Source organism: Anopheles coustani, chromosome 3, assembly GCF_943734705.1.
Source record: "Anopheles coustani chromosome 3, idAnoCousDA_361_x.2, whole genome shotgun sequence".
Taxonomy (NCBI): Eukaryota; Metazoa; Arthropoda; class Insecta; order Diptera; family Culicidae; genus Anopheles; species Anopheles coustani.
Window position 1 is genome coordinate 80538311 of NC_071288.1, and position 24721 is coordinate 80563031.

Sequence of the window (24721 nt, forward strand, 5' to 3'; positions counted from 1 at the left end):
TGTGGAACAATAAATAAGAATCCCGAGCTTAAAAATTAATATTTCCTCTTCCGTTCCGTGTTTTATAGCTTGCGTTAGGGGTTTTTATTTTGTGCGGATAAATTGCTTGCAAACTTTCAAATAGCTTTAAGCATTCTCCAGACTCTGATGGAAGCGAAATAAATAAACCAGCGACGCCGTGCGGGATATAAGCTACAAGTTTCTTCCATCTTCCCGACGTCAGAAGACGTTTGATGGATACGATGGATTAAAACTGTACCGGTCGGTCTGGACAGCGTCTCGCTTCCTGGCTCGGTTCGGGATAGTGGAAGTTCCTTTTCTTTACGACGCACCACCGCTTGGCTTTATGATGCACGTTAGATATCCTCAAGCGGCAGGATGGACCCTGTGGTGAGGCTGCGCTCGGGGCATTGATTGAAATACATTACCACTCTTTATTTGAATTTAATAGAGATAGATAGTCGACCACACCGACCAACCGCACCGACACCGAGATACAGTGGGGGACGACACACCACTGCCGGTGTAAACTTTCTTCCAGGCGAACCATAGTTTGACGCTTGTGTACTGTAGACACAACACTACTAGATACGGTCTCATACTACCGTCTCGATTCAAGGGCAACATATTTTAGACAATTTTCTTCCGAGACCAACCGCCGGAGTCCCGGCTTTGGGGTCGTTCCCGTCGGAAGACGAACAAAAGACGATGATGGAAAAACAATAAACCAGCATTTTAATGGCACCATCCGCCGCCCGGGGAAAGAGTAGCAGCAGCAGCAGTTGAGCTGCCCGGCGGTTGCCAAGCCGATTCCTAAAGACAACTTCGCACCGAAAAACCACCGCAGCGCAGCCAGCACCACTTCCGAAAACGGGGTAAGACGCAATCAAACGCCAAACGTTTGCCTCTCGTCAGTCAGCGTTCCAGCAGGGGCGGGCGGGCGCAGCAATATGGCGTCGGTTCTTTGATGGTTCGCCTGCTGAAAACCCGATGGCAAGATGGCTGAGGGATGCGACCCGGCGGAGCGAGAATTATGGTGAGGCGAGCAGCGGCGCGGTTTGTTGAAGTTGAAATTGAAAACACAAAGGGAAACTGTCAAAGAGATTGATCTCCAACCGCACCCAAGCCCAGCGCAAAAGGACGGAGTCGACATTACTACAAACTAAAATTCTGCGATGCGTGCCATAAGCTCTATACAGTGATGTACGCTAAAATATCAGCATCGGGTAAAGACATGACATGAATTTATTTCAATTATAATTGGTTGACATCAGTGCATGAAGTTCTGATATTTTGTATTGACGCGTTCTTACTCAAAACCAACAATCAAACGAGACTTCCCATCCCGAGATTCATTTAAAACAAGTAGCATAAAGGGCTTAATTTTATTTCAAAGCAAAAATTAATAAACATCTTTCTACAACAATACAAAAATAACAAATTCATCTAAAACTGAAGCATAAAGTACTTCCTCAGTTGTGGATTGTTTCTGTAAAATAGACCTCAAGAACATAGTTCCCAAAACTGACGAGGCATGAGATTTGTGACCACAAAAGTCACACACCAGCATGGCAACAAAACTCAGACCCACGAGATAAACATAAACGAACAAGAGACATGCGGGTGGGTGCTGTTAAATAAAGTATTCGTGCTTCCGAGAACTGAGGGCAATTCCTATACGCGAATACACCAAAGTTCCGTTTTCCGAATGTGTGTACACGTGATAGCTTTGCGAGCAATGTTTAGGTCTCAGATTTTACTCGAACGTGCTGGTCTGGTTTCTGGTGCGCCTGCACTTAACAGCCCGCAGTCGTACATGTACCCCCGAAGGCTCATAGTCATTCAATTTCGTATTGTTTACCGTACCACGGGGGAGCACGTCACATATCACCGAAATGGCACCCTACTTTGGCCGGATGTAATGTATGGTGTGTGCTGCTGTGGCCAATGTGCACATTACGCATTATTCCGGGCCGGCGGTACCGCTTCCTTATCGACATTCGGTATGTTGCCCGTAACTGAAGTGGCTCCAGAAGGAAGAAAGAAAACAACGCATGGACGTTTAAAAACGGTTGAATATAAAATTCAAGCACTTCTTTAAAACAGTTCTATTTCCACTTTTCGTTGCCGATGTTTATACCCAGCACAGGAACGCACCTAACGGAGGAGAGGACTCAAAAATGAGCCACCGTTTGAAAGCGAAACAAACCCGGTGGAATGTTGTGGGTGGAAGGCACATTCCTGAGCAGATACCTAATTTAAAACAACTCCACGGACAGGTACGGATCCCTTGCACAACCCGGACCCGACCCAGCCCAAGCCCAGTTAGCATTCCCTTGTTCGTGCATGTAGTCGTGTGATACACACATACACGCACACACACACACACCCGCGACCGTCGACAGTCGCGAGATCGAGACAAAGGAATTTGTTTTCTTGCCCATCTTAAGCCCTCGACGTCGACAACTCGTAGATATTACCCGGTTTTGAAAACGCAACACACAAGAGAAGTGAGCGAAAGGGAACACACGCGGTGGCCATGAATCGGTAATCAGCTTTGCGGGGCTATTTTACTTCCGGTTATCGTATGTTTGTGTGTGTGTGATTCCAGAGCTTCCTAAGCCATTGAAAAGAACTCATCCCGGAAGTGCAGTCCCGATGAAGCTGGACGGTTTCCCGGGGGTCCCTCGCCGCCTTCCATGCCATTAACTTAAGCTGATGGATTCATTCTGGCGCGTCGGAGATGCAAGGAAATTAATATTAATGTCTTTCCGAACCCTGGACACGGCCAAGCGAGAAACCACACCGCCAAGCGTCAGGGTGTGTGTGATGATGTCAACGAAAACCGTAGTTCAAAAGTTACTACACGGTGAGAGGTCCGCGTTGAGATGTCGGGCGGACGACGGGAAGTCATCATAATGCCTGCGAGAGGATTGTTTAGTTTTATGGCGTCCAGACTGACCCCACGTCCTCCTGGTCCAAGCGTTCCCAGCTCGGAACGCTACCATTCGGCGGTCATTTTGTGTTTCAAGGCGAGCAACGACACTAGAAGAAGAAAAAAAACAAACAAATTTGCACACACGATCGTACGTACATGTACATATTATGCCCAGCCATATTGCCACCACCATTGGTGTATACCACCCCCCCCCCCCCCCCCCTGCCCCCCTAAGAAACGGTGGCAAAGAGTCGTTCAGGTCGTGGCTTGTATTTACGGGTTCCAAGGCCTGGCGCCTCTGCTAGCTAACCAGCGATCCGCGCGCTCGACTCGGTGGTGTGTGCTGATTCCGCCGGATTAAATTGGCAAGTATGGCAAATAATTAGCCGCCAGTTGGCAGAAGGAGGCCACAGGCCACGACGTCCGAATGACGCAATCGTGGAGCGTGCATTCGTATGCGTTTGTGGCGACGACTTCGTTGAACATCTCTTCAACAACCGCGAAATGTGTTTTTAACCGTAAGCTGGGTGGACACTCCAGAGACACTACACTTGAATGCACTTGCAAGCCCTTTACTCACTCTAGGAAATTTCCTTCCGAACTCCTCCAATTGATGAGGGGCCTAGAAAGCGATTTCCTGTGCATCATAAAACCAATTGTATCACGCTAATGAGGAACAGATGCATACCGTGCTTTTACCAAGTACGGTTTCTTTTGGTAAAATTATGCTACACCCCGTTGTTTTCATGCCATGTTTATGCCCGTTTGATAGCCGTGCGATTGTTGCAAAACGGTTGGCGTACGACGGCGTCGCCATCTCGTTAGGAAAGTCGAAGTCGGCCTAATCATGACGCTCACAAACACATTTCGCGCTCGGTACGCCAAAATGGCAAACCGTGCACAGTGGGGCTAAGGGAAATAATTGGCGGGATAAAACTAATAAAAGGTGGACCGAGGTTCGTTATGCAGAGTAGATTCTTGTATACGAATTAATTGTAAAGACAATTTGTTTTATTGATGCATAATCAGCACACTATGAGATTGTTGTTGCTGCACATATTTTAATCCTGTGGACGTCCTTAATATTTCCACGTAGGAAGACGAACACAGCTAATAATGAAGAAAATATTCCCGTATCCCCCAACGATGTAGGCATTTAAGTCACAGCTCCGTACATTTAAGCCCTTGATTATTCATAAGGAAACGGACAAGACAAATGTTGCATTCCAGAGAAGAGTCAATAAAACTTCGTATTTGAAACATGATGCGATGGAAAAAAAGTATGGAAAGCAACAGTAGAAAAAGAGGATGCAAATAAAATAAAATATCTAATTTTAAACCTAAATTATTCCTGATTACATGCTTATGAGTGTTTTGAAATGACAGAAAAGTTTATTCACAATAAAACTACAAAATGATCGTTTGGAGAACATAGTGGAAAATTGTTCGGGAAATATTTTTTTCACTTTTGTCTAGTGAGATTAACATTGAACACAAATGTCAAATTACCTAGATTTGAAATAATATATTGAGAATAGATAAATGTTAGCTTCATACAATACATGCTTTAAGGTTTTTTATTTGCTTAATACGATCAATTATTTACTTTTCTGTTTTCTTCAAGCTAGACTCTACTGTGCAGCGGTTCTAAAAGAGCAGTCGTGGCGCGAGATGAACTATGAAATGAGGTCGCGCACTCATTGCTTGGCTGTGAAATTCTTTGCGCGCGCGCGTGTGTGTGTGTGTGCGTCTGTATGAACAGCCCGTTCTCGATCGTGGCCATCGCACGCCACATCTCCGCCGTCCCCTGGACCCCCAGCAGCATCATGATCCAGCAATTGGCGCGCGCAAGAGCTGCGCTACGATGGCCTATGCTGTGCTTTGCGATCCGGTGGATATGTAATGGCGCACCAAAGCAGCACTAGCAGCACCAGAAGCAGCAACAGCACATCGCGAACTCACCGCGACCGACCGCAGCACGAGAAGATGGCGGTGGAAGCGGTCATAGAACGGAACGCGCAGCAGTGTCATTGACATTTGGTGTTTCTCTATTTTACCTATCACCTCCGTTGCGCGACCGTTCCTTTTTGCTTCGATGGGTTCCAGGTTGTCACCGACATGCCCCCCCCCCTCCCTCCCTCCCTCCCCTTCCCGGAACGTTCCAGGGGGAAACCTTCCCTCAAGTCTAAGTGTGTGTGTATGTGCCTTGTCCGATTCGATCGCCCTTTTATGTTGCCTCACTATTCTACGGAATGTGTGTTCAACGCTTTGGGAAAATTAACATTTCCGCTTTTGTGCTCCACGGTGTGCATGCTGTTATGGCTTTTGTTCCGATTCGCGACCACCATTTTATGTGTTCTTGGTTTATTTAGTCCACCCATTCTTAGTCCCTTTTACACCGACCGTGCAGATGATCGTTAAACTGCAAACCACGAACCGGGACTGGCGATCATGGCAGTCATACAGCGTTGCTTAATTGGATAGTAAAATAACAAGTTAACCTTAAACAACCTAAAAGTGTGAAAACTACCGTGCATACTAGTGTTGTGCTTAATGAAACTTTCACCTCAGATTCATTCAGATGGATTCGTGAATGTTTACGGATACGAATCTTCCAAGCTTAATGAATCTTTCGAAACCTTAATGAATCTTTCATGGATCTGTCACGAATCTCCACGATTCTTTCATTGCCATGGATCATACGTCAAAAAAAGGGGTGGGGGGAGGGGTTCATCTACCCAATTTTGCTTGATCACTTTTCATCAATTGATGTGTCTTTTGGGATTCATTAATCTCTCGACGAAAGATTCATCAATCCCTAAAACGCAGAGAATCATTCAGATTCATGAATCTGAATCTGATTTACACAACTCTAGTCCATACGATCTTAGTCCAACAAACACAAAGGTTAATGGATGCGTGGGTAATGCAGAAATAGGTTATGGAGAGAACTCTATAAAAAGCTGGAAAAAACATTAAATGGTATTAGCAAAATGGAATCATTTCTTTACATTTCCAATGTAAAATACGTACTGTAAACTGGTTACGGACAATCGTAAACAGTTTTAAGTCCAAAGTGCGGCAAATTGTGATACCCATGCGGGATGGGACTTTGCAAACTGGAGCACCTACAAAGCGAGATGGGGGCCATAAAAATATTGAAATCATCCTGGCAAACATAAGGCCTACGGCCAGGAGTGGAATAAGACGATCAAAAAGAAGATCAATTTCCCCCTGATTGCAATCTTCATGTCTCTCACACACCGCGTGCTTTCCCCTTGCCTCCCGAGAAGTGATCTCGCTAGCCATTTTCTTCGTTTTTTAATGAGGCTTGATCTGATTCTGTCTTCTAATCTTCGCTCGTCAATCTCGCGTTTCTTGCTCATCCCTCCCCATCGCACCTGGGTACTTGCGTTCGTACCTACAGTGTGTCTATGCTTTTCCATGCACCGTGCGTTTCGTTGGAGCAAACTGGCGCGAGCGGAAAGAAAAGATGTTTGCAGTTCCAGTCCCTGGCCTGGCAACCGAACCAACCCTCCTTTCCATTCGACCGGGATGATGCCGAACGGGTTTTTGGTCGCCACGAATGCGTCTCGCAGCCTTTTCTTCGAACATACATTTCCCCTTCTCCTTTGGTGGTGGTGCAGCACCACACGATTTCCCATTTCCCGTTGGTTTTTCCCGTTCAGGTACAGCCCCCTAGAGCCCGGACACTCAGGCCGAAGACTGCCGCGGCGCGACCAACTAACTAATGATCATGTTTCGGGGGGGCTTGTTTCTGGCACCACCACTCTGCTCTCGCTGGACAAATTCCCTTCCATAAATCCCTTCGGCATGTTCTGCCCTTTCTGGTGGCCATTCTCGGTGAGAACGTAATCCAGTTTATTTCGTACGCCACTTCTCGCTCCTCGCGGCCAGATTAACGGAACCGTCTTGCGCTCTTCTCGGTCGTGTTTCGATTTATTGCATTATTTCCGCTTAATTACGATCCGCTTTGTTCCGTTCGTGGGGAGAGAACTGGTGGTGGTAGTGGTCGTGGGGAGGGCACTATATCCTCCCACAAGGCTGCAGCAGATCGTCGCTGCTGATCCTTTGATTTATGACTATGTATGCAACTCTTTAGTCGAAGCGAAGTTCGTTAGTAAAACGCACTTTTATAAAGCCCATTTTTTCCACAAAAGGAAACCTCACACATAAAAGTTACCTACTTCAACGGTGAATCACTCAATGCATCATTTTCTACATACCATTTTGGGGGAAACGCATGCCCCCGCAGAACATATTAAAGCTGGCGGTGGGGATATTATTTTAATGAGCAAAAATAATGCCCACCCACGGTATGGCTTTAATCCGATCGTGGCATTAAATGATTCGTAGCAAAGTACGATTTGTTTTACCGGAAATCATCAATTCGTCCACTCATCTCTCTCTCTCCCCCGACAGTGTGTTTTCCTTTTTCCGTTATGAATATTTGTATCCGACTTCAATTTGGCATCATGCGAGAGTGGTAATGTATCTTGTTTGCTGTTTCTTTCTCCCGATAGAATTTTAAACATCGCTTCAATCCCATCTCAACGTCATCAACCGCCATTCTATATCGTCACCGCCACGCTGCTGCCACGTGGACGGTGGCTACCGTTTGTTTAATTATTTTTAATTCCGTTACCTTAATTCACCCCAATCTGACAATGTAATTGGTGTGGGCCGGGTGGGCGAACAGGGGGGATGGGGTTCATGCACTTTTTGTACGTCTTCCTTCCAACCCATCCGGCATGAATGAGGCGAGTGCATTTCATGTGTTGCATTTGATGGGTTGGCGACTGGTGGGGCGCGTTTGGTGCACTTTATTTTCGTTCGCGGCCCGATAACATTTGCCGGGGTGTTTTGTTGTCCGCCAACCCTGTGGCAAAACGGTGGTGGAGGGGTGGAAGAGCTGGCTCAAGGATGGACATTTAAATTTGCAGGAAAAAACGAAGGAAAATATAATGGTGGAAAATATGATGCACGAGCAGTCCGCACACACACATACACACCCCGATGGTCGGAAAGGGTGACTCTCTTTACGACGACGACGGTGAACGCTACTGAAAGTCGAAGTGTAAATGACCGATTTCTGGCACATGAACTGGTTCTGTTATCAAACCGCGTACCGCGACTTCGCTTACAAACTACACAGACATAAATTATCACCCCTTTCGGAGGGGGAGAGATGGAGTGGAGTTTAGTGGAGGGTTCGAGAAAACGTGGCAGCTAAAAGAAAGAGATACAACGATAGAAAGCATGTCGAAGAGTGTGAAGGAAGGAAACTTCAACTAACGAACGAACGGTTCGACTATTGCACAAAATGATTTTACTGCTGGCTGGATTAACGTACGGGATTAACTTTCGATCCCAAGCTTTTCAATTGAATTTCTGGAAAAGTGAAGTGAAAATGGTGGCAATAAAACAAGAGACAACAAATCGAATCAAAACGATCGTTTCACGGGAGGAGGTGCAGTCGAAAAAATAATCAATGCATCCAGCTTCCAAGGGGTCAACAGCAAAATGCATCCGGGTCCAAAATGGGGAGTTACCATAAAACTCATTTACACTTACGATTGCAGATTTGTACGATTGGTTTTGGTGCCCAGGATTGAAAGGGAACGATGGGGACAGCTTTGCAGCTGCAACAACCAAATTGGTGGATTTTTAATTCCTTCATTCGGCCCTTCCTCCATTGCGAACGAATGCCATCATCAGCACCAGCATTAAGAGGCTATGTCATAAACCACCGCGAAAAAGGATCGCATACGAGACGCAGCATTATTTTGTGCGTCAGTTGATGATGTTGACATAGGAGAGAAAGGGGAAGGGGAGGGGAGCATAGGGTGAAAGCCAAACAAACCGAAGAGAGAGAAAAAAAAAGAAATAAATCAACTCGTCGCGACTGTCGCCAAACAGTCGGAAAGCCCTGAAGTCAGAAGGTTGCATCCAGCATCCACTTCGACACACATGCCCTTCCTAAAAGGCATCTCTTTGGAAAGCGTAATTGTACTCCCGGGTTCGATGATTTTGCAATTCTGGCCGGGTTCTGCATTTGGTGATGGCGCGATATGTTTCACCCGAAGCACGAAGTTTGTTGTCCAATGTTTATAACTTGGGATTTCCAAAATTAAAAACACAAAACCAGCATGTCCAGGAAACAGGAAAAGATGCTTGACTGACAAAGATCTGTAACGTCGAATGACTCATTGGGTTTTAGCTATTAGAGATAATACGAGATTTCTTCATACTAGTGAGTGCTTTTGTTTACTTGATGAAAAATCTTCATTTCGGGATGCTTCAAAAAATGCTGTCATTGCATTGCACATATACTCATTTTTCCTTTTCGTTGAGTTCTTTTATTTTCTCCTACCCAGTAAGAACAATGTTGGCATTCACGTTCGCCATTTTTGTACCACTCGCCACAAGCATAGCATCAGTTTCGCCGAATGGCAGCAATTTGAATTCAATTTTACACGTCGCAAAGAAAGAATGAGGAACACAATGAAACACTTTCTTTCTTCCAACCCCCAAAAAAAAAAGGAGGGCATGGGAGATGATGTCAAGGGCTTCGCAGGGAGAGAACACCGTCGGGGTGGGCGGGGTATCCCATTTAGCTTGTAATTTCATTCCAATTCAGATCATTTATTACCATGCTTTCAAGCGAACCGCCGCACGATGCACCGTCCACCGGACGAGTCCGCGAACGGTCAGCGAAAGTCAAGCGCATATAAAAAATATGTAATTCACACAAAAAATTCCATTCCAACAAACGGGAAATGGGAAAGAAAAGAAGTATTTTTTAATCAAATGAGAAGGAATTTGATTTATTTATGGATTTTAAATAAAACGTAATTTTCGAACAATAAAACAGTACCAGAAAAAGTAGAAAGTAGCATTAAATAATGTTGTCCTTCCATCCAGCCACAATCCTAATCGGTAAATAAACAATTAGTATCGATAAACCAAACACTACGAATGTTGCAAAACTACATTAATGTTTGAAATAAACTTTCAAGTGCAATAAAAAAGCAGCAACTACAGGAAAGGGCTATTTAAGAAAAAAAGAAGAAAATCAAAAGCCGCAAGGAAATTTGACCGACACCGCCATGGCGTGTTTTGTCGACACGGCCAAAGGTGAAAGAGTGTCAAAAACACCTCTTTTTCCATCCTTTCTTCCCCTACCTCCCCGCCCTTTATCGAACTCGGAAACATTCGCTTCCCTCCCGGCGGTTATGGGTGGGGCGGTGATTGATGGAAAATTGTTTCACTGTGTTCCGTTTAATTGCACTGCATTTGTTTGCACTATTCGGCTCGCAAGGATCAGCCACAATCGGGAAACCAATCGAACCTTCACGGCATTATCTTTGGTCCACCCCCCTTTTTGGTGTTTATAGAATCAGGACGACCCGAAAAGTAATATAGTGAGAGAAAATTGAAAAAAATGCATCCAAAACAAATTGTAAAATGTGAAAGAGATTCCAAAAAAGAAAAAAAAAACAGAAGTAACACAGATTTGGAAAAATGGTGAGGAAAATGTGACATTTTGTTCGATCGAGGTGGGAAGACCGGGAAGGTGGGTTTTACTTGTTGCCATTCGCGATGGAGTGATATTTCGTTCGAACGCGACAAAAACGGTAGGAAACAAAAATAATATTCAAAAAAAAAACGTAAAGCGGCTGGCGGAAGCAGACATCGATGCACGAAGGTTTGAAAGTTGGTAGTGGTGGGTATATAATTTTCCACTAGCGGGTTTCCCACCACCAACCAAAACCACAGACGGAGGGATGAAAAACGGTGAAAAATGCACCCACGCCATTTCCAACCCGAACCAACAACAACCAAAAAAAAGCCCATCCAACAATCAAACACAGTGGACAGCAATAACAACAACCGGATGAAAACAAGTGAGCAACAGCAACATAAAAGGAACATTTCGATGGGCTTTTTCCCAGCAATGGGTTTAATCGACGGTTAATATTTGCCGGGCTCTTTTGGCCGCCAAAAACCCCGAGCGCCCATTCGCGAGATTGAACGGTCGTGATTGTTTGTGGTTGTGAATTTTGGCACAACGTTCGTTATGTTCTTCGCATTCTTCCGGTCGCCCCACCAACACCATAGTGGAACTGGAAGGTCAGTCCCCCTTTCCGCTGGCCGTGGAGTTTTCGGTGCGCTTCTGCGGATCGAAGGATGTAAAGAAGATCGAACGATCATTGATCCCTTTTTTCTCAGGCGACCGGCGCGAACTCTGCCGCTTGTGGCCGAACTTTCGGGGAACAATCCCATTTGACTCAATTTATTTTTTAAATTGGATTTCAACGAACCCGCACACACACCTTCGCGGCGTACACAGGGAACGGGGATTGACATTCATCTTCAAGATTCGCATCTCTCGATCGGTGTCGGATGGAATTAAGAAAATGGTCAAAAACGCCGACCCCGCATTTAAGCCAGGTTTTTTTAACGTGAAAAAGGAATAAAGAACCCCGAATCACATCGAATCACTTTTATGGCGGTTTTACACTCAGCTTCCCACAAACGCAAACACGGCATCTAATTGCTTTTCGGGAAGCGAGAATTTTCGAATCTAGCTTTGAATATCGATTACTGCGTCGTTGGGAACTCGATTACGGATGGAATACCATTCGGTGTCCTTCGAATTTCGCATTGTTTAAATTCGCTGGGGTCGTAAAGTTATTTTCCATTTGATGAAACCTCCCCCGCTCGCATCAAGCGACGAAGGCCATATTCCGAAAAAGAGAGCCGCGCTTGCTCTATAAGCACGTGTTTATGTTATGTCCGAGATGCGGGGCCCGTTTAATAACGACGACCTACGCGTATTTATAAATCGTCACTGGCGCGGGTTTTTGGTGGCACACAGCTGAAAAGCATGGACCACCGCCAAATCGTAGCAATATCGACCAAAGATCGGCTTAAGCATTAGATTAATGATCGTACAAACAAATGTTGGCGGTTCGTGTAAAATAAACACACCATTCGATCTTCTTGGATGATGAGACCAGCAGGCCCCCAAAGGACCACAAATGTTTTGACTGGACATAATTTATTCTCGCAAATGATCGCGTCACGCAACGTTCGCTGTTGCAGCTTCCACCGAGAGCCCGGAGCCGAGAAATTCATTTTCCTAAACCACCCTCCCGTTTGATGTTCAGGCACATTTGCAAAGGTCGATTGCGATGCAATTTGGCATCACTAGTAACGATTAGTTGCGGGGCACTATTTCTGATAAGAGAAATTTAGCTGCGCTTGGCTGACTGATGGTCATTACCCACAAAAAAAAAAAAAGAAAACCAAAGGTGATCGGGTCAGATTCATTAAAAAGGCATTAGATGTGACTCGCTACGGATAGGTTGTTCTCTTATCTCACTCTGCATTCACTTGTGACTACGTTGTTCGTTGAACGAGAGGCTCATGAGCCTTGGTTGATACTGATGTTAGTCGCTAACCTACCAATGTTTTACAAGTAACCAATGATGCTTTCTTAGTCAAACACTTTTGGCTCTAGATCAGGGGTCGGCAAAGTCCAGCCAGCCAACAGATTTGATTCGGCCCTTAAGAAAATGTAAGTGCTTCATACAAAAAAAAACCCATCTCAATTTTTACCGGATTTGTTCATGATGTAAGGTTTGTTTTCTTAAAAAAACTGAAGATTAACGTTGTTGAACGGGGTGTTTCTGTTAAAAATTTAAAATTCAACGAAAATAAGTATGTTGAACAAAAATTTAACAATAACATTTGAAACTTTAATATTTTAAAATTTAATACTCCATTCAAAAGGGTTGAAAACATTAAATCAACGTTGAATATATCCGGCCCGCACTTTCGGTTACCTTTCAATCATCTGTCTTTTTTTTGGAAATGTATGCCGACCCCTGCTCTAAATGAAACAAGCCAATAGAAAATATATAATTTAGCTTATTCATAACAATAACCTTTAAATCATGATACCCAATTTTTTAAACAAATCTGTCAAAAGCAAAAACCCATTACAACGTAAAGAGAATATTGCAAGAAATAAAAATTAATGTCTTAGAGGTTACAATTATTTAAAAACAATTATTAAATGCAAATCATTCGCATGCGTTACTGAATGCTTTATAAGAGCACCATTTTTGACCTTGTTAATACTGCGAACTCAAGTATTTAATGTATGAAAACCTTTTGTTGTTGTTAAATGTTATGTGTTTTTTTCCACACATTTCTCTCACAAAAATTCCCTTCATGTATTAAAACAACTAAATAAAATGTAAAATTAGGCAAATGAAACAAAGGGAAGCATGCAAGACCTTCTAAACAGTACAAATAGTATAAATCAACAAACTCAATTGTTTGTACGTATGTTTTGTTAATGTTACTTGTTACTTTATTTAAATCCGTTTTTTATTTCAAAGTGGGATAGTTCCTTTTACTTATTCTGTAATAATATCACATGTTGATGATGTTTCTTATGGCCAATAGGCATAAAAAAGAAGATGCATATGAAGAAACAATGCCAAAAATCCATTTCCATCGCCTTCGTCTCACAATGGTACTTCTTCTCCATCGAAATAAATCTACGAAAAGCAAATAAAAAAAAACACAACAACAGAACGAAAAATAATAATAATCTCCAGACCTAACACGGCCATGACACCAATTTGGATTTCTTTCACCTTCTGCTCGACCGATTTGCGCCGCCTCCGGGACGCTGGCCGGCCTCTGCCGTGGGCTGCTAACCTCGATTCGAGTCGCATTTCTGGGCAACAAGTACGCCGACCCCCGAGAGAAGCACCCGGTCGACTCTCTCCGGTCCGTTCGAATCGACGAGACTCAAAGTTGGAGACGGCGGTTTCGTTCGGGGGGTGGCGGGAAAATCGGGAGGGAACTTTCTCCCGGTCCGTTGTCCTTGTTTCGGGTGGCTCGAAAAACCGGTCACTTTTCCGACCGGCCGGCCGGGCAGGATTGGTGGTGGAAAACCCCAACCAAGGGCGACCCCGAAGGAAGAAGCGAACGGGAGAACATTTCCTCGATCGATGTTTGGCATTCGGTCTCGTCGGCTGGCGCGACATCTTCCTACATTCACCCGGATTGTCTTTTTGTTTTTTTTGTCCCTCCAGTGCCTTAGTTTTTCGTTCCAAACCTATCTCCATTCCTATCGGAGTCTCGTGGCCGTGCGTCGTCGTCGTCGTCGTCGTCGTCGGACGGGATGGAATTTACTTTCGTCCGATTCAGCGTTTTGTGGCCCATTTTTTCCCTTCGAGTACGAGTCTCGGGCGCCTACCGTTCCGCAACCTCAGCAGATTGCAGCGAGCGTGTGTTGGTCCGATGCCTGCAGAACACGCCTTTTCTCGCACTCTCCCATATTGGACCCAAGCTGGAACGAACGTACACGGAAGACAGTCAGCCGTGCAGCAGCAGCTTAACCTTGCTGATGGTGAAAGCAAAAAAACATAGCCGAGCACTCCAACCAAACCAAGTCGGGAAAACACTGGTCGGGTCGGGAGCTTCCTCCACCCACCATCGGCAAAAAGCAAGGACGAACGAGGATATGGAATCGTCGTCTTCATTCATTTGCCGATATGCTCGCTTCGGGTGTTTTAGGGCATGGGGCCGGGGCAACCTTTTTTCTTCCTTTCTTCCCGTACCGAACCTATCTGACGGGTGGCTATAGAAGCCGAGCACAGACCATCGGACATGTAGGGGAGAGTTTCGGTCAGCTGTTGGACCATCCCGACCGTTCGAGAGCGAGAGTTGGGGAAGACGGAATCGACGGAAGCTTTTCACCGTAAAACTAGGAGCAAGGTCATTTCGTGACTACGATTTCAAGGAAACGCAAGTTTCGGTCTACTAAACCAGAACTAAAACTTGGCTCACGGAGAACTTGGGCTTAAAGCATCCATTAAAGAACACAAAGATCAGACAGAGGCTTCCCATCATCTCCCGATTTTAGAAAGGAAAAGATGTCAAAACAAACCAGTGCCGAGTAAAATGTGCACCAGAACTCAACAGGAACATAGTAGAAAACATTGAAGTACAACAAGTAGTAGTTGCAACAAGTCTCGGTCATCGGTTCGAGAGGAGTATCCGGATACTGGAATGCCACCATTGCCAGTTGTCGGTGTGCCTGTTGGTCGCTTAGGGATATGTGAAGCTAGGAATGCAACCATTTCTTCGCTGTGCCTTCAATTATGCATACGAAAGCGCACCGTCTGAGGGACACCGGATAAAGGTGGATTTGCGCTCGGGCAAAGAGAGAGAGCGAGAGAGAGACAGAGGGATGAATAGCTAAGCCAAGCGATTGCTCTTTCTACATAGCTATGCAAGCTAGGTTGCATGATGCGCGCCCTACAACGTACCAGAGGGACCAAACCTTCGGTGGCCTCCACCAGTTGCCGGACGCCATGGGGGGAAAAAAAGGGAAACGAAAAAGAAAACAATCGAACGGTTATTTCAAAAACCGGACCGGATTCCCAAGCAGAAGACATTGGGGGTTTTAAAACGATTCGCTAGAGCGCCGGCTTAGGCCGAGCTACTCTCGTTTGGTTTTACGAGAAAACTGCAGCAGCTGATGCATAGACACACGGCAGGCGGCAACTGACCACCCCTGAGATGATGTTGATGATGGTTTGTGTGGACGGATAAACCGGTTTTGCAAAGATTGTTTTATTTCTTTGCTGCGCGCTGCCTTTTCTGCCACACGCGCACTATTATTCGCACTAGGTTGCGAGAAGAGAACTTGTTTACAACAATGAACAGGAAACTAGGCTGGTTGGCTGAGGCGGAGGGCTGGAAGAATTGCAAAAAAGGGAATCCCTTTTCTTGGAAGATGTGCCAGCGAAACGTTCCCATTGCATCGGCGAGCCATATTAAAAGACGCTTTCGTTGGTTGGATTTCAGATTAAAATTTTTCAAATATTTCCCCGTTCCAGCAACGGGAAGAAACAGATGCGGGGAACGGTACGACATGCGAGAGTGCGATTGCATTTTTGGATTTTAATAATTTTAAAGGGCATTCCGACAAGACGAGGCAAGAAAAAGGGATACGACAAATAGTTTATGCCGGTTTTCGCGGGCAATTTTTATTTCTCGTGATGCGAAGAGAGAATTTAAAAAAAACGTACTTGCCCAACATAAAGCGCCTCCCCAATTGGAAATCTGCATATCTGGCGCACCCGTTGCACCGGCGGGTCTCCCCTTTCCGCTCCGATTCCCGCCGGGACGAAAGGAAGCAACGGAAGGAAGATGAGCACAATTGCGATCATATTTTTAAAAATTCTCCCGAGACCCCCGTCCCGCCGTTTATATTATTTTGATGAATACTGCAAACTCATGAGGAAACGATGATGAGCAGAGGACGAGGCGGCCCTTGGAGGGGCGCACGCATCGAAAATAAATCCTTCATCGTCGTCGTCGGCGGCGGCGGCGGCGTTGTTTTACCCATCAATTAAAATAAACAAGAACTGAGGGCGGTGCAGTGGAGAGTTAATGCCGTGGCACGAAAAACAAATGTGCGTCGGCAGGGAAAAAGATGGAACTTGTATAATTACTGAACGGAAAAGAAGGAAGATTTAATTTTTTGTTGTTGCTTTTTTCTTCCTCGGGCAGCATAAATATTGCTTTCGAATCGGCGGCGGCGGCGGTGGTGCGCCATTTGGAGAGGTAGCAAAGCAAAACCCTGCAAAAGCCTCGACGTCAGAGACATAAAATTTGCACAATTTTAATTAATGAAACGTGATATTTGGCGAAAGTTTGACAAGCAGTAGGGAGAGAGAGAGATAGAGAGAGAGAGAGAGATAGAGAGGGAAAGGGCGGCTGCCGGTGATACCGTTTTTTTATTATTTATATTATTAATATTTGTAAAAAAATCCATTGCTGTTCCTGCCGAATTCTCCACCCACCTTCCGAATGGAGGAAAACTTTCAAGACTTCATGCATAATGATCCAACTCCGACCGTTTCGATTTGTGCAATCCCTCCTCTCCCTCCCTCGTTTCGCCACGTGCAGCATATAAGGAATCATATTTCCATGCACATGTTTTGCGCACAAACTATAACTTGCCTCTGGCTGGGGGGAAGTTCGATGCTAACTGCACAACCCAGCCGGAGGAAAGCTTACATGGAACCGAAAGAAAACTTTCCCTACCCATCGAAAACAGTAAAAAGAAGGTGCAGTGTGTAACCTTTGGAAAGATTCCTAAAAACACCTCGGTGTGCCGACGGGGTAGATCATTGTCGTGTGCATGTCGGGCTATAACGTGCCACCAGAAAGTAACCATCATTAGCGAACACGAAAATAAACTTTGCACGTCCGCTTGTATGCGGCAACACGGCGCGTTGGATTATCTTACCGAAAGTACTAATAACTCTTTTCGCTGCTCGTACATCTGAACCGTACGAAGTAAGTACTCCACGCCCTTCTTCGGAGGATTTTTAACATCATGCTCTGCTCCTCCTGTCTTTCCTCGGCTGCCAAGGGCGACCAGTTGCATTCCGAACACAGATGCGTCTGGTAGTGGCGGAGCGGCACACCAAACGGTAATCAGGAATCATTTTCGTCGTCAGTTTCATTCGCGCGCGAAGACGCGAACAACACTTTCCCACGGGAGTGATTTCTTCCACGCGCGACGACGTCATTGTCATTTCCACCATCACCATCGAGAGCGCGATCGCGTTCGCAAGTAAAACGTACGTACCAAAGCCTCAAGTTGCCGTTGGTATGGCATCTGCCTGTTTCTCTGTCTGTTGGTGTCTTTTTCGACTCCAGTCAAGCAAGCACACACACACACATACACAAACTGAAGGCTCAGCGTGCCGAAAAGAAACATGATGCGCTGTTTCCCAGGGTTCTGGAGGGAAGGCACGTCAGAATGCGCATCTTTCTTGGTGGCCGCGGCCTCCACTAGTTGAAACCACATGCTGGTTGGCAGCTCTCCCTAGTCCCTACACTGCTGAAAAGGCCGAGGGCCACAATTTTCATGGATTTTGGATGGTTTTCTCATTCGCTCGTGTGGGAGAATTTTCTTACCCAAAACTGGAAAGCGTAAAAAGGCACCCTGGAAGAACCCTGTGTGCAATGGCTTTACAATGCACGTAACGAACGTTTTTGTTGGGTTTTTGATGGGACAATACAAGGAACTCGTACTGCAACAATCGACACGCTTTACCAATCTACCGAACATTAATACATCTTTTGGAAGCCAATATTTCCATTTATGCAGTTTTATTACTTCACACAATAGAATACGACTCTCAAACCACAATCTTCCCTTCAGTCCATTGCTATCACCGGGATTTCAAGAAGCGCTGCTTAAAGCTTTATTCAACTGTTTTTGCATTTTTCACGATTTAGAAAATAACGGGATTGAATTGTTCTCAAAACATGCCACAACAATTGTTTTACCAGCAAAATCGGACAATCGTTTTACATCGACTTAAGTTATCTTCATCCTCGGAGTTGCTAACGGCTAACATTTTACAAATATTAAAAGATTCTTTGAAAAGCCTCATATGAAAAAATAACGGGAAATTAATGAAACAAGTCTTGATTTTGAATCAGGCATTCGGACCCCAATTAAATTGCAAAAAAAATATTTTAATCATTTTTTTTATCGTTGGTTACTGCTTTATGATCTTGCTTGTATTATTTTTAAAATTTTTGAAATTATTTTAAACAAAATTTTTTAACAAAAAAAATGTTCTTTCTTCACTTTCTTCCCATTATTTCCACAGATATAACATTTGCACCAATTGTACGAATGTGTTATGTGAAAAGCATAAATGGCGGGTGAACAGTTTACGTTTAACATGTCTCCATGTGTTTATTTATACATTCACATTTTTGCATGTATGATAAGATAATTCAATAAGATTGTAATTAATTGGACCTGCTTCGAATGGGTTTTGAAAAATACTCATTTCTGAAGCCTTTGGCTCCAGTTAAGAAAACCTTTCATTGAACTGGTTTTGCAGGTTAATTCAGATTACAAGCGTAGTCAACTGGGAACAGTAGCTTCGATTCTTCTTTCCTGTCCTTGAAGATTTAGTTAATTCAAGTGGTTTGTTATGTCTACACCAAATGCCAATTTCCAAAGCAAGTTTCCATCACGTAGCAACGGTTCTTGATTGTCCTTTATATCTAAAAATGTCTTCAAACAGAAAAAGATTCTTTCATATTTCGAGCACTCTGGTCAACAGTTTTCTACAACTTAACCATCTCAATTCTGTGTAATGTCGATCGAATATCGATCAAAAGATGCTTAAGCATTGCACGGGAGGGTCTCACGGGCCATAGTTTGGAGACCCCCGGTATAGAATGATGGAACTAACCACATTATAAAAGGGTACGCAAATACAATACACTGCCAAATCATTCAATGGTAGAATTAAATTCGTCGGGGTGGGTTCACTAGACATCTACAATTCACATACGTAATAAAACTGAACGATTATTTTTCAGTAACTCACCTGCCAAACAAAGGATGCCACAGGGGCGAGGACAGATCGGTCGTGTCGTCCAGCCCGTTGGTGGTGCTACCCACTTCGGCCAGCTCGTCGGTGTTCAGCAGCCGCCTCTGGACGGCCGCCGGATCCAGCAAATGCAGGCCCGGTTTCACCTTCAACTTTGCCTGCTGGTGTAAGCCGCCACCCGCACTCCCGGACTGCTGCTGCAGAAGATGTTGCTGCTGTTGCTGCTGCTGGAGGAAGTTGTGCTGCTGGTGATGTTGTTGTTGTTGTTGTTGCTGCTGTTGTTGCTGCTGCTGTTGCTGCTGAAGGAACATTTGCTGCTGAAGCTGCTCGTGCTGCTGGGCGGTGTATAGGTCCATCCCGGGGATGGCCATGAGGTTCGCCAGTTTGCTTGAGGCGCTACTACTGCTGCCGCTACCACCGCCGCTTCCCGAACCGGACTGTTTGTGGAGTTGCTGTTGCTTTTCAGGCTGCAGCAGATTCATCAACGATTTGCACGTCACCCGCGGCTTTTGTTCCTCTTGGTGATGGTGATGCTGTTGCATCTGTTGCTGCAAAAGCTGCTGCTGTTGCTGCGCCTGCTGTTGTAGATGCAATTGCTGCAGCTGAGAGTGCTGTTGCTGTTGCTGGTGGTGATGATGGTGCTGTTGCTGCTGCTGCTGCTGCTGATGTTGCTGCTGCTGCTGCTGCTGGTGGAGTTGCTCTTTTTGGAGCTTGCGAGCGAGCTGTTGCTGCTGCTCGTGGAACTCCTGGAAGTTGGTCGGAAGATTGAGGAACGAGTTGGCCGCCACCGAACCGAACATTCCGGCAGCACCGAGGTTACCAGCTTGTTGCTGCTGAAGTTGCTGTTGCTGATGTTGCTGCTGCTGCTGCTGCAGTTTTGCCTTTTGCAACGCGGTAAGCTGCTGTCGGTGGGAGCTTCCAGAGCCTTGGTGTTGTCGACCACCGGACGCGGCCGCAGCCGCCGCCGCTTGGTTCATCAGGTTGGCCATGTTTTTGAAGCCACTCGGATTGAAAGATTGTTGCTGCTGGAGGGCTTGCTGTTGCTGTTGGAGGGCTTGCTGTGCCTGCTGTTGCTGCAACAGTGCCGCCGATGTGCGTGAGCTTCCACCACCGGGTCCGGAGGCACCGCCATACCGGCTGCTGTTCCCGTGCGGAAGCGTCGGTGGTGTCATGAACTGAGGTATCGAGAGTGGGTTGATAATGTTTGACGCGGCGGCTGCAGCGGCAGCGGCAGCAGCTGCCTTCTTCTGCTGGAACATGTTGGCAACCGCCGTAACGGCCGCTACGGAACGTTGCTGCTCCAGTGTCTTCGGGCCGATCACGGGCTTTCGGTCGACGTGAGCGGCGGCCGCCGCGGCGGCTGCAGCTGCTGCAGCTGCTGCCTTTTTCTGGGCCGCTTCCTGCTGCTTGCGCTGCTGCAAGTTGGCGGTAGTCATCGCTTCCTGAAGCATGGCGAGCTCTAGCTGACGCTTGTACTCCAACGGGCTGGTGGCGGTCGACGGTGGCATTCCGCAAAAGTCCTGGAACCGAGGGCCCATGAAGGGTAGCATGTCGGCGAGGCTGTTGCCCGTGCCGGCACCGGCCGCTCCACCTAAGGCGGCGGCCGCCGCAGCAACCGTGGCTGCCGAAGCCGTCGCCGGCAGGTTCATCATGGCTTTCAGCAACTCAGGCGCAAACTGTCCCATCTGGCCGAGGTATGGCATCCAGAGCATCTGGTTGAAAGCCGCCGTCGTGGCGGCATCGATGTCACCCGCCAGCCCGGACGCTAGCAGCGAACTCATCATCGGGTTCTGCTTGGCGGCCTGCGCCGAAAGTGTCTGCTTGAGCGTCTCCAGTGGGCTGGCCGGTGTCGTCGGAGTGGCCGGGGTGTGCGATTTCTTGCTGGACGGCGCTGGAGGTGTCGCTGCGGCAGCCACCGTGGACGCGGTTACATCGAGGGAGGAAGATTTGGACTTCAACTTCACCAGCTCTTCCTGCGTTTGCAGAATCGTTTCAAGCTGCTGCAACGAAATTACCAGTATGTCCGGGTCCTGCAGGATGTTGGGGAACGCGAAGGCTTCCGGGAGTCGAAGTTCCGGGCGTGTGGTAAGAAGCAGTGGTATTTCCCGTGCCGGTGATGCCAGTACCGCGTTCAATCGGTCTTTGGGCACGAGCAGCGGATCGGGAACCTTCCAGGCGGGATTGCCAACGAGGAGTCGAAGTTGTGTCAGTGGATCCGGATCGTTGCCGGATGTGAGCATCTCTACTAGGCGTGCGGAATCGTTCAGATTGGTATATCCCGCTCCGGCCGACGATGAGGCCGACGGTGTCGTTGGAGTTACCGGAGATCCTAAATGGCTAACGCCTCCACCGCCACCACTTCCTGCCATCGCACTTATCAGCGAGGCCACACTCGCACCGCTGGTCGCCGTGGCCGTCGTAGTAACCGTGGAAGGAACACCCGACGACAAGGAACCACCACCGGTCTTACTTCCACCGGTCGTATGCTGCTCGGGATCTGTTTTGATTCGCTTCGCCTTCGGTTCGGCCGTGTCCTCGTGGGCCGTCGCCAGCCCACCGACATGGTGGTGATGGTGGGAGGATGAGGACGACGATGCGGTGGACGAAGACGACAGTCGCTTCGCCTCCTCCGAGCAGCTCACCGTCGGACTCGCCGATTTCCGGCACTTACCTAGGTCAAGCGGTTCCTTCTGCTGCACGGTCGCGGGAGGTTTGCTCGTGGTCGTGGTCGCCACCGAGCTACTGCTCGTACTCGTGGCCGTACTCGTGGTCGTACCGGACCCACCGCCACCACCCGCCCCGGCGATTGCGCGCGAACTCTTGGCAACGGCGGCAACGGCGGCCGCTGCCTGAGACATCAGTGCCTCGATTACACTGGACGCGGTCGAGCTGTTCGAGGAACTGGATCCCGAGATGGACTTTGGCTGGAGGAAGAGATCGGGCGACGGTGGCACCGCCGGCAGTCCACTCGGTTGCGGGGACTGAATGGCGTCGGAGCTGTGCGACACGGGCCGCGGCGAGGGTGAGAGACTCCGCTTGCGGCAACTTAAATCCTTTGGAAGTTCCTCCTGTTGGCACGAGTCGGGCGATATCACTATCGGAGCCTCCACGATCGGGAGCTCCTTCGCCGTGGACGTAGTGGTAGTCACTGAACTGGTGGCACTAACACTTCCATCACCGCCACCACCACCACCCGGGGTAGCGGATGCGTCCTTCGGGGAAGGAAGCGCCGCCAGCGCCGCCGCTACCGTGGTGGTGGTGGTTGCCGCCTCACTACACTTGTTAAAATAGGAACTCGCGTGTTCACTTGCCTCCGTTAGGTCCTTGATCGTGATCGACAGTTCGTCCTCGAGTGTGGTAGTACTGGAGGTGCTGGTACTACCGCCGCTGCTAGAGGTCGTAGTAGCCGTCGACGTTGCACCGTCTCCGTTACTACTGCTCGTCGCTATGGGAACTTCCGCCGATTGTGGTTGCTGCGATGAGGCGGCAATCGCCGCAGGGGTCGTCGCTAGCGTTTGCTTCTTCATCGGAGGTGGCGCGAACGGATTCGGCAGCAGATCGTCCACCCCGTCGCAGTCCATGCCGCCGCCGTGCAGTGAGTGGTGCGTGCTGGTATCGAACAGATCCCCGGTGAGTCCTTCGATTTCTCCCGCCTCGTTGAACGACAGACACTTCGGCGAGGTGCTAAGGGATTCGCCTAGCCGCGAGATGATGTCGGCCACCGGTTCCGGCTCGAGCAGCACATCGTCGTCGTCGTCGTCGTTGTAGTCGTCCGCGATCGTGTAGATCGCACCCGCGGATGAGGAGGAGGTCGCGTTGCTGTTACTCTTGGAGACCTCCACACCACCTCCACCACCAGCAGGAGCAGCACCGGTGGAGCTAAGGTGATGATTGTCTGTGCAGCGTTGTTGTTGTTGTTGCTCTACCAGCGAGTCGAGCAGCTCGGCACCGGTCATCGTACTACCACTGTCGCCGCAGCTCGTTGCCGCCGCCGCTGCTGCTGCTGCTGCTGCCACCGCTGCCGCATTCAGCAGGTCGTCCGCGGCGGAATGGCCACCGGTGGAGGACGACGATGCCTGCAGCTCGCCCTCGATACCCTCGATCAGGTCACCAAACTCCGCACTCAGATGATGGTGATGGTGGTGGTGCAGATGTTGAAGAAGTTGATGCTGTTCCTGCTGTTGTTGTTGTTGCTGCTGCTGCTGCTGCTGTTGCTGCTGAAGGTGCTGCTGGTTCTGCTGGTGCTGCAGCTCGTGCTTCGGATCGTCATCGTCGAGCTCACTATCACTACTGATGGTGATGTGCGGTGGATGCACTTCCGCGTTCTCGGTGCAAGCCGATTTCGTCCGATCTGCACCACCATGCCCTTCCCCACTCGCCACCGCCATCCCTTTCGCAGTCGAAGTCGAGGACATTGTGGTCGTCGTCGTCGTCGTCGTCGTAGTGGTTCCTCCAGCCATCGTTGCTACACAATCCGGGCCGATGGCGCTCATCGTCGTCGTCGTCGTCGCCATCGTTGTTGTATTGCCATCGTCGTCGTCGTCGTCGTTGACTCCTTTCGAGCGTTGATCCTGCTGTTGCTCTCCTCCTCCTCCTCCTCCTCCTCCTTGCAGCGATGCTGATGGTGTTGGTGTACGTCGCTTCTGCTCGAGAACGCACACTTCGTCGTCGTCGATTTCCACGACGGGGCCGCCGTCAGAGGTGGCGGCAACTGCCGCGGCGGCCGCCGCCGCTGCTACCGCTGCCGCCAGTGCGGCCGTCTGTGTGTGCAGCAGCAGCAGTGCACTACCATCCGCATCCGCCGACGATGCGTTAGTGCACGACGATGGCCGCCGTTCCCCAGCTTCCTTCGCACGCACACCAACGGAACCGGGTGCTGGTGTCGCGGACGACGATGACTCCACCACCAGCTCGACATCGTCGAACAGCGCGTGGTGGTGGTGATGATGATGGTGATGATGATGCTGCTGCTGCTGTTGCTGCTGCAGCATGTGGTCAAAGGCTTCCAACGAACTGGGTCCTCCGCCACCGTCCTCTAGCAACTGCACATCGTCGTCGTCCTCGTGTTCGTGGTGTTGATTCAACCCAAGTTCATCCAGTGCAATCAAGTCCGCGTCCACGTTCGGGCCCCGTATATCCTCCTCGTCGTCGTCGTCGACACTCAGGACCGTCCCCAAGCGTCGACCCCCCATTGGCACATGCGCACCAGCGCCATTGTTGCATCGCTGTTGCACCGGGATGATGCTTGATGGTATCTGTGACTCGATGCTACCATCCATCTCCAACGACGACGACG

The 24721-nt window shown here is 48.0% G+C and overlaps 1 protein-coding gene across 1 annotated transcript in view; it reads right to left on the minus strand.

Moving 5' to 3' along the window:
- The window catches only part of LOC131271388 (serine-rich adhesin for platelets-like), a 32698-nt gene that overhangs the window by 2081 nt on the left and 5896 nt on the right, over positions 1-24721 (minus strand). Inside the window, exon 3 of the mRNA XM_058272801.1 lies at positions 19423-24693. Within this exon, the coding sequence (XP_058128784.1) occupies positions 19423-24693 (5271 nt within the window). The remainder of the gene's footprint in view (positions 1-19422; positions 24694-24721) is intronic.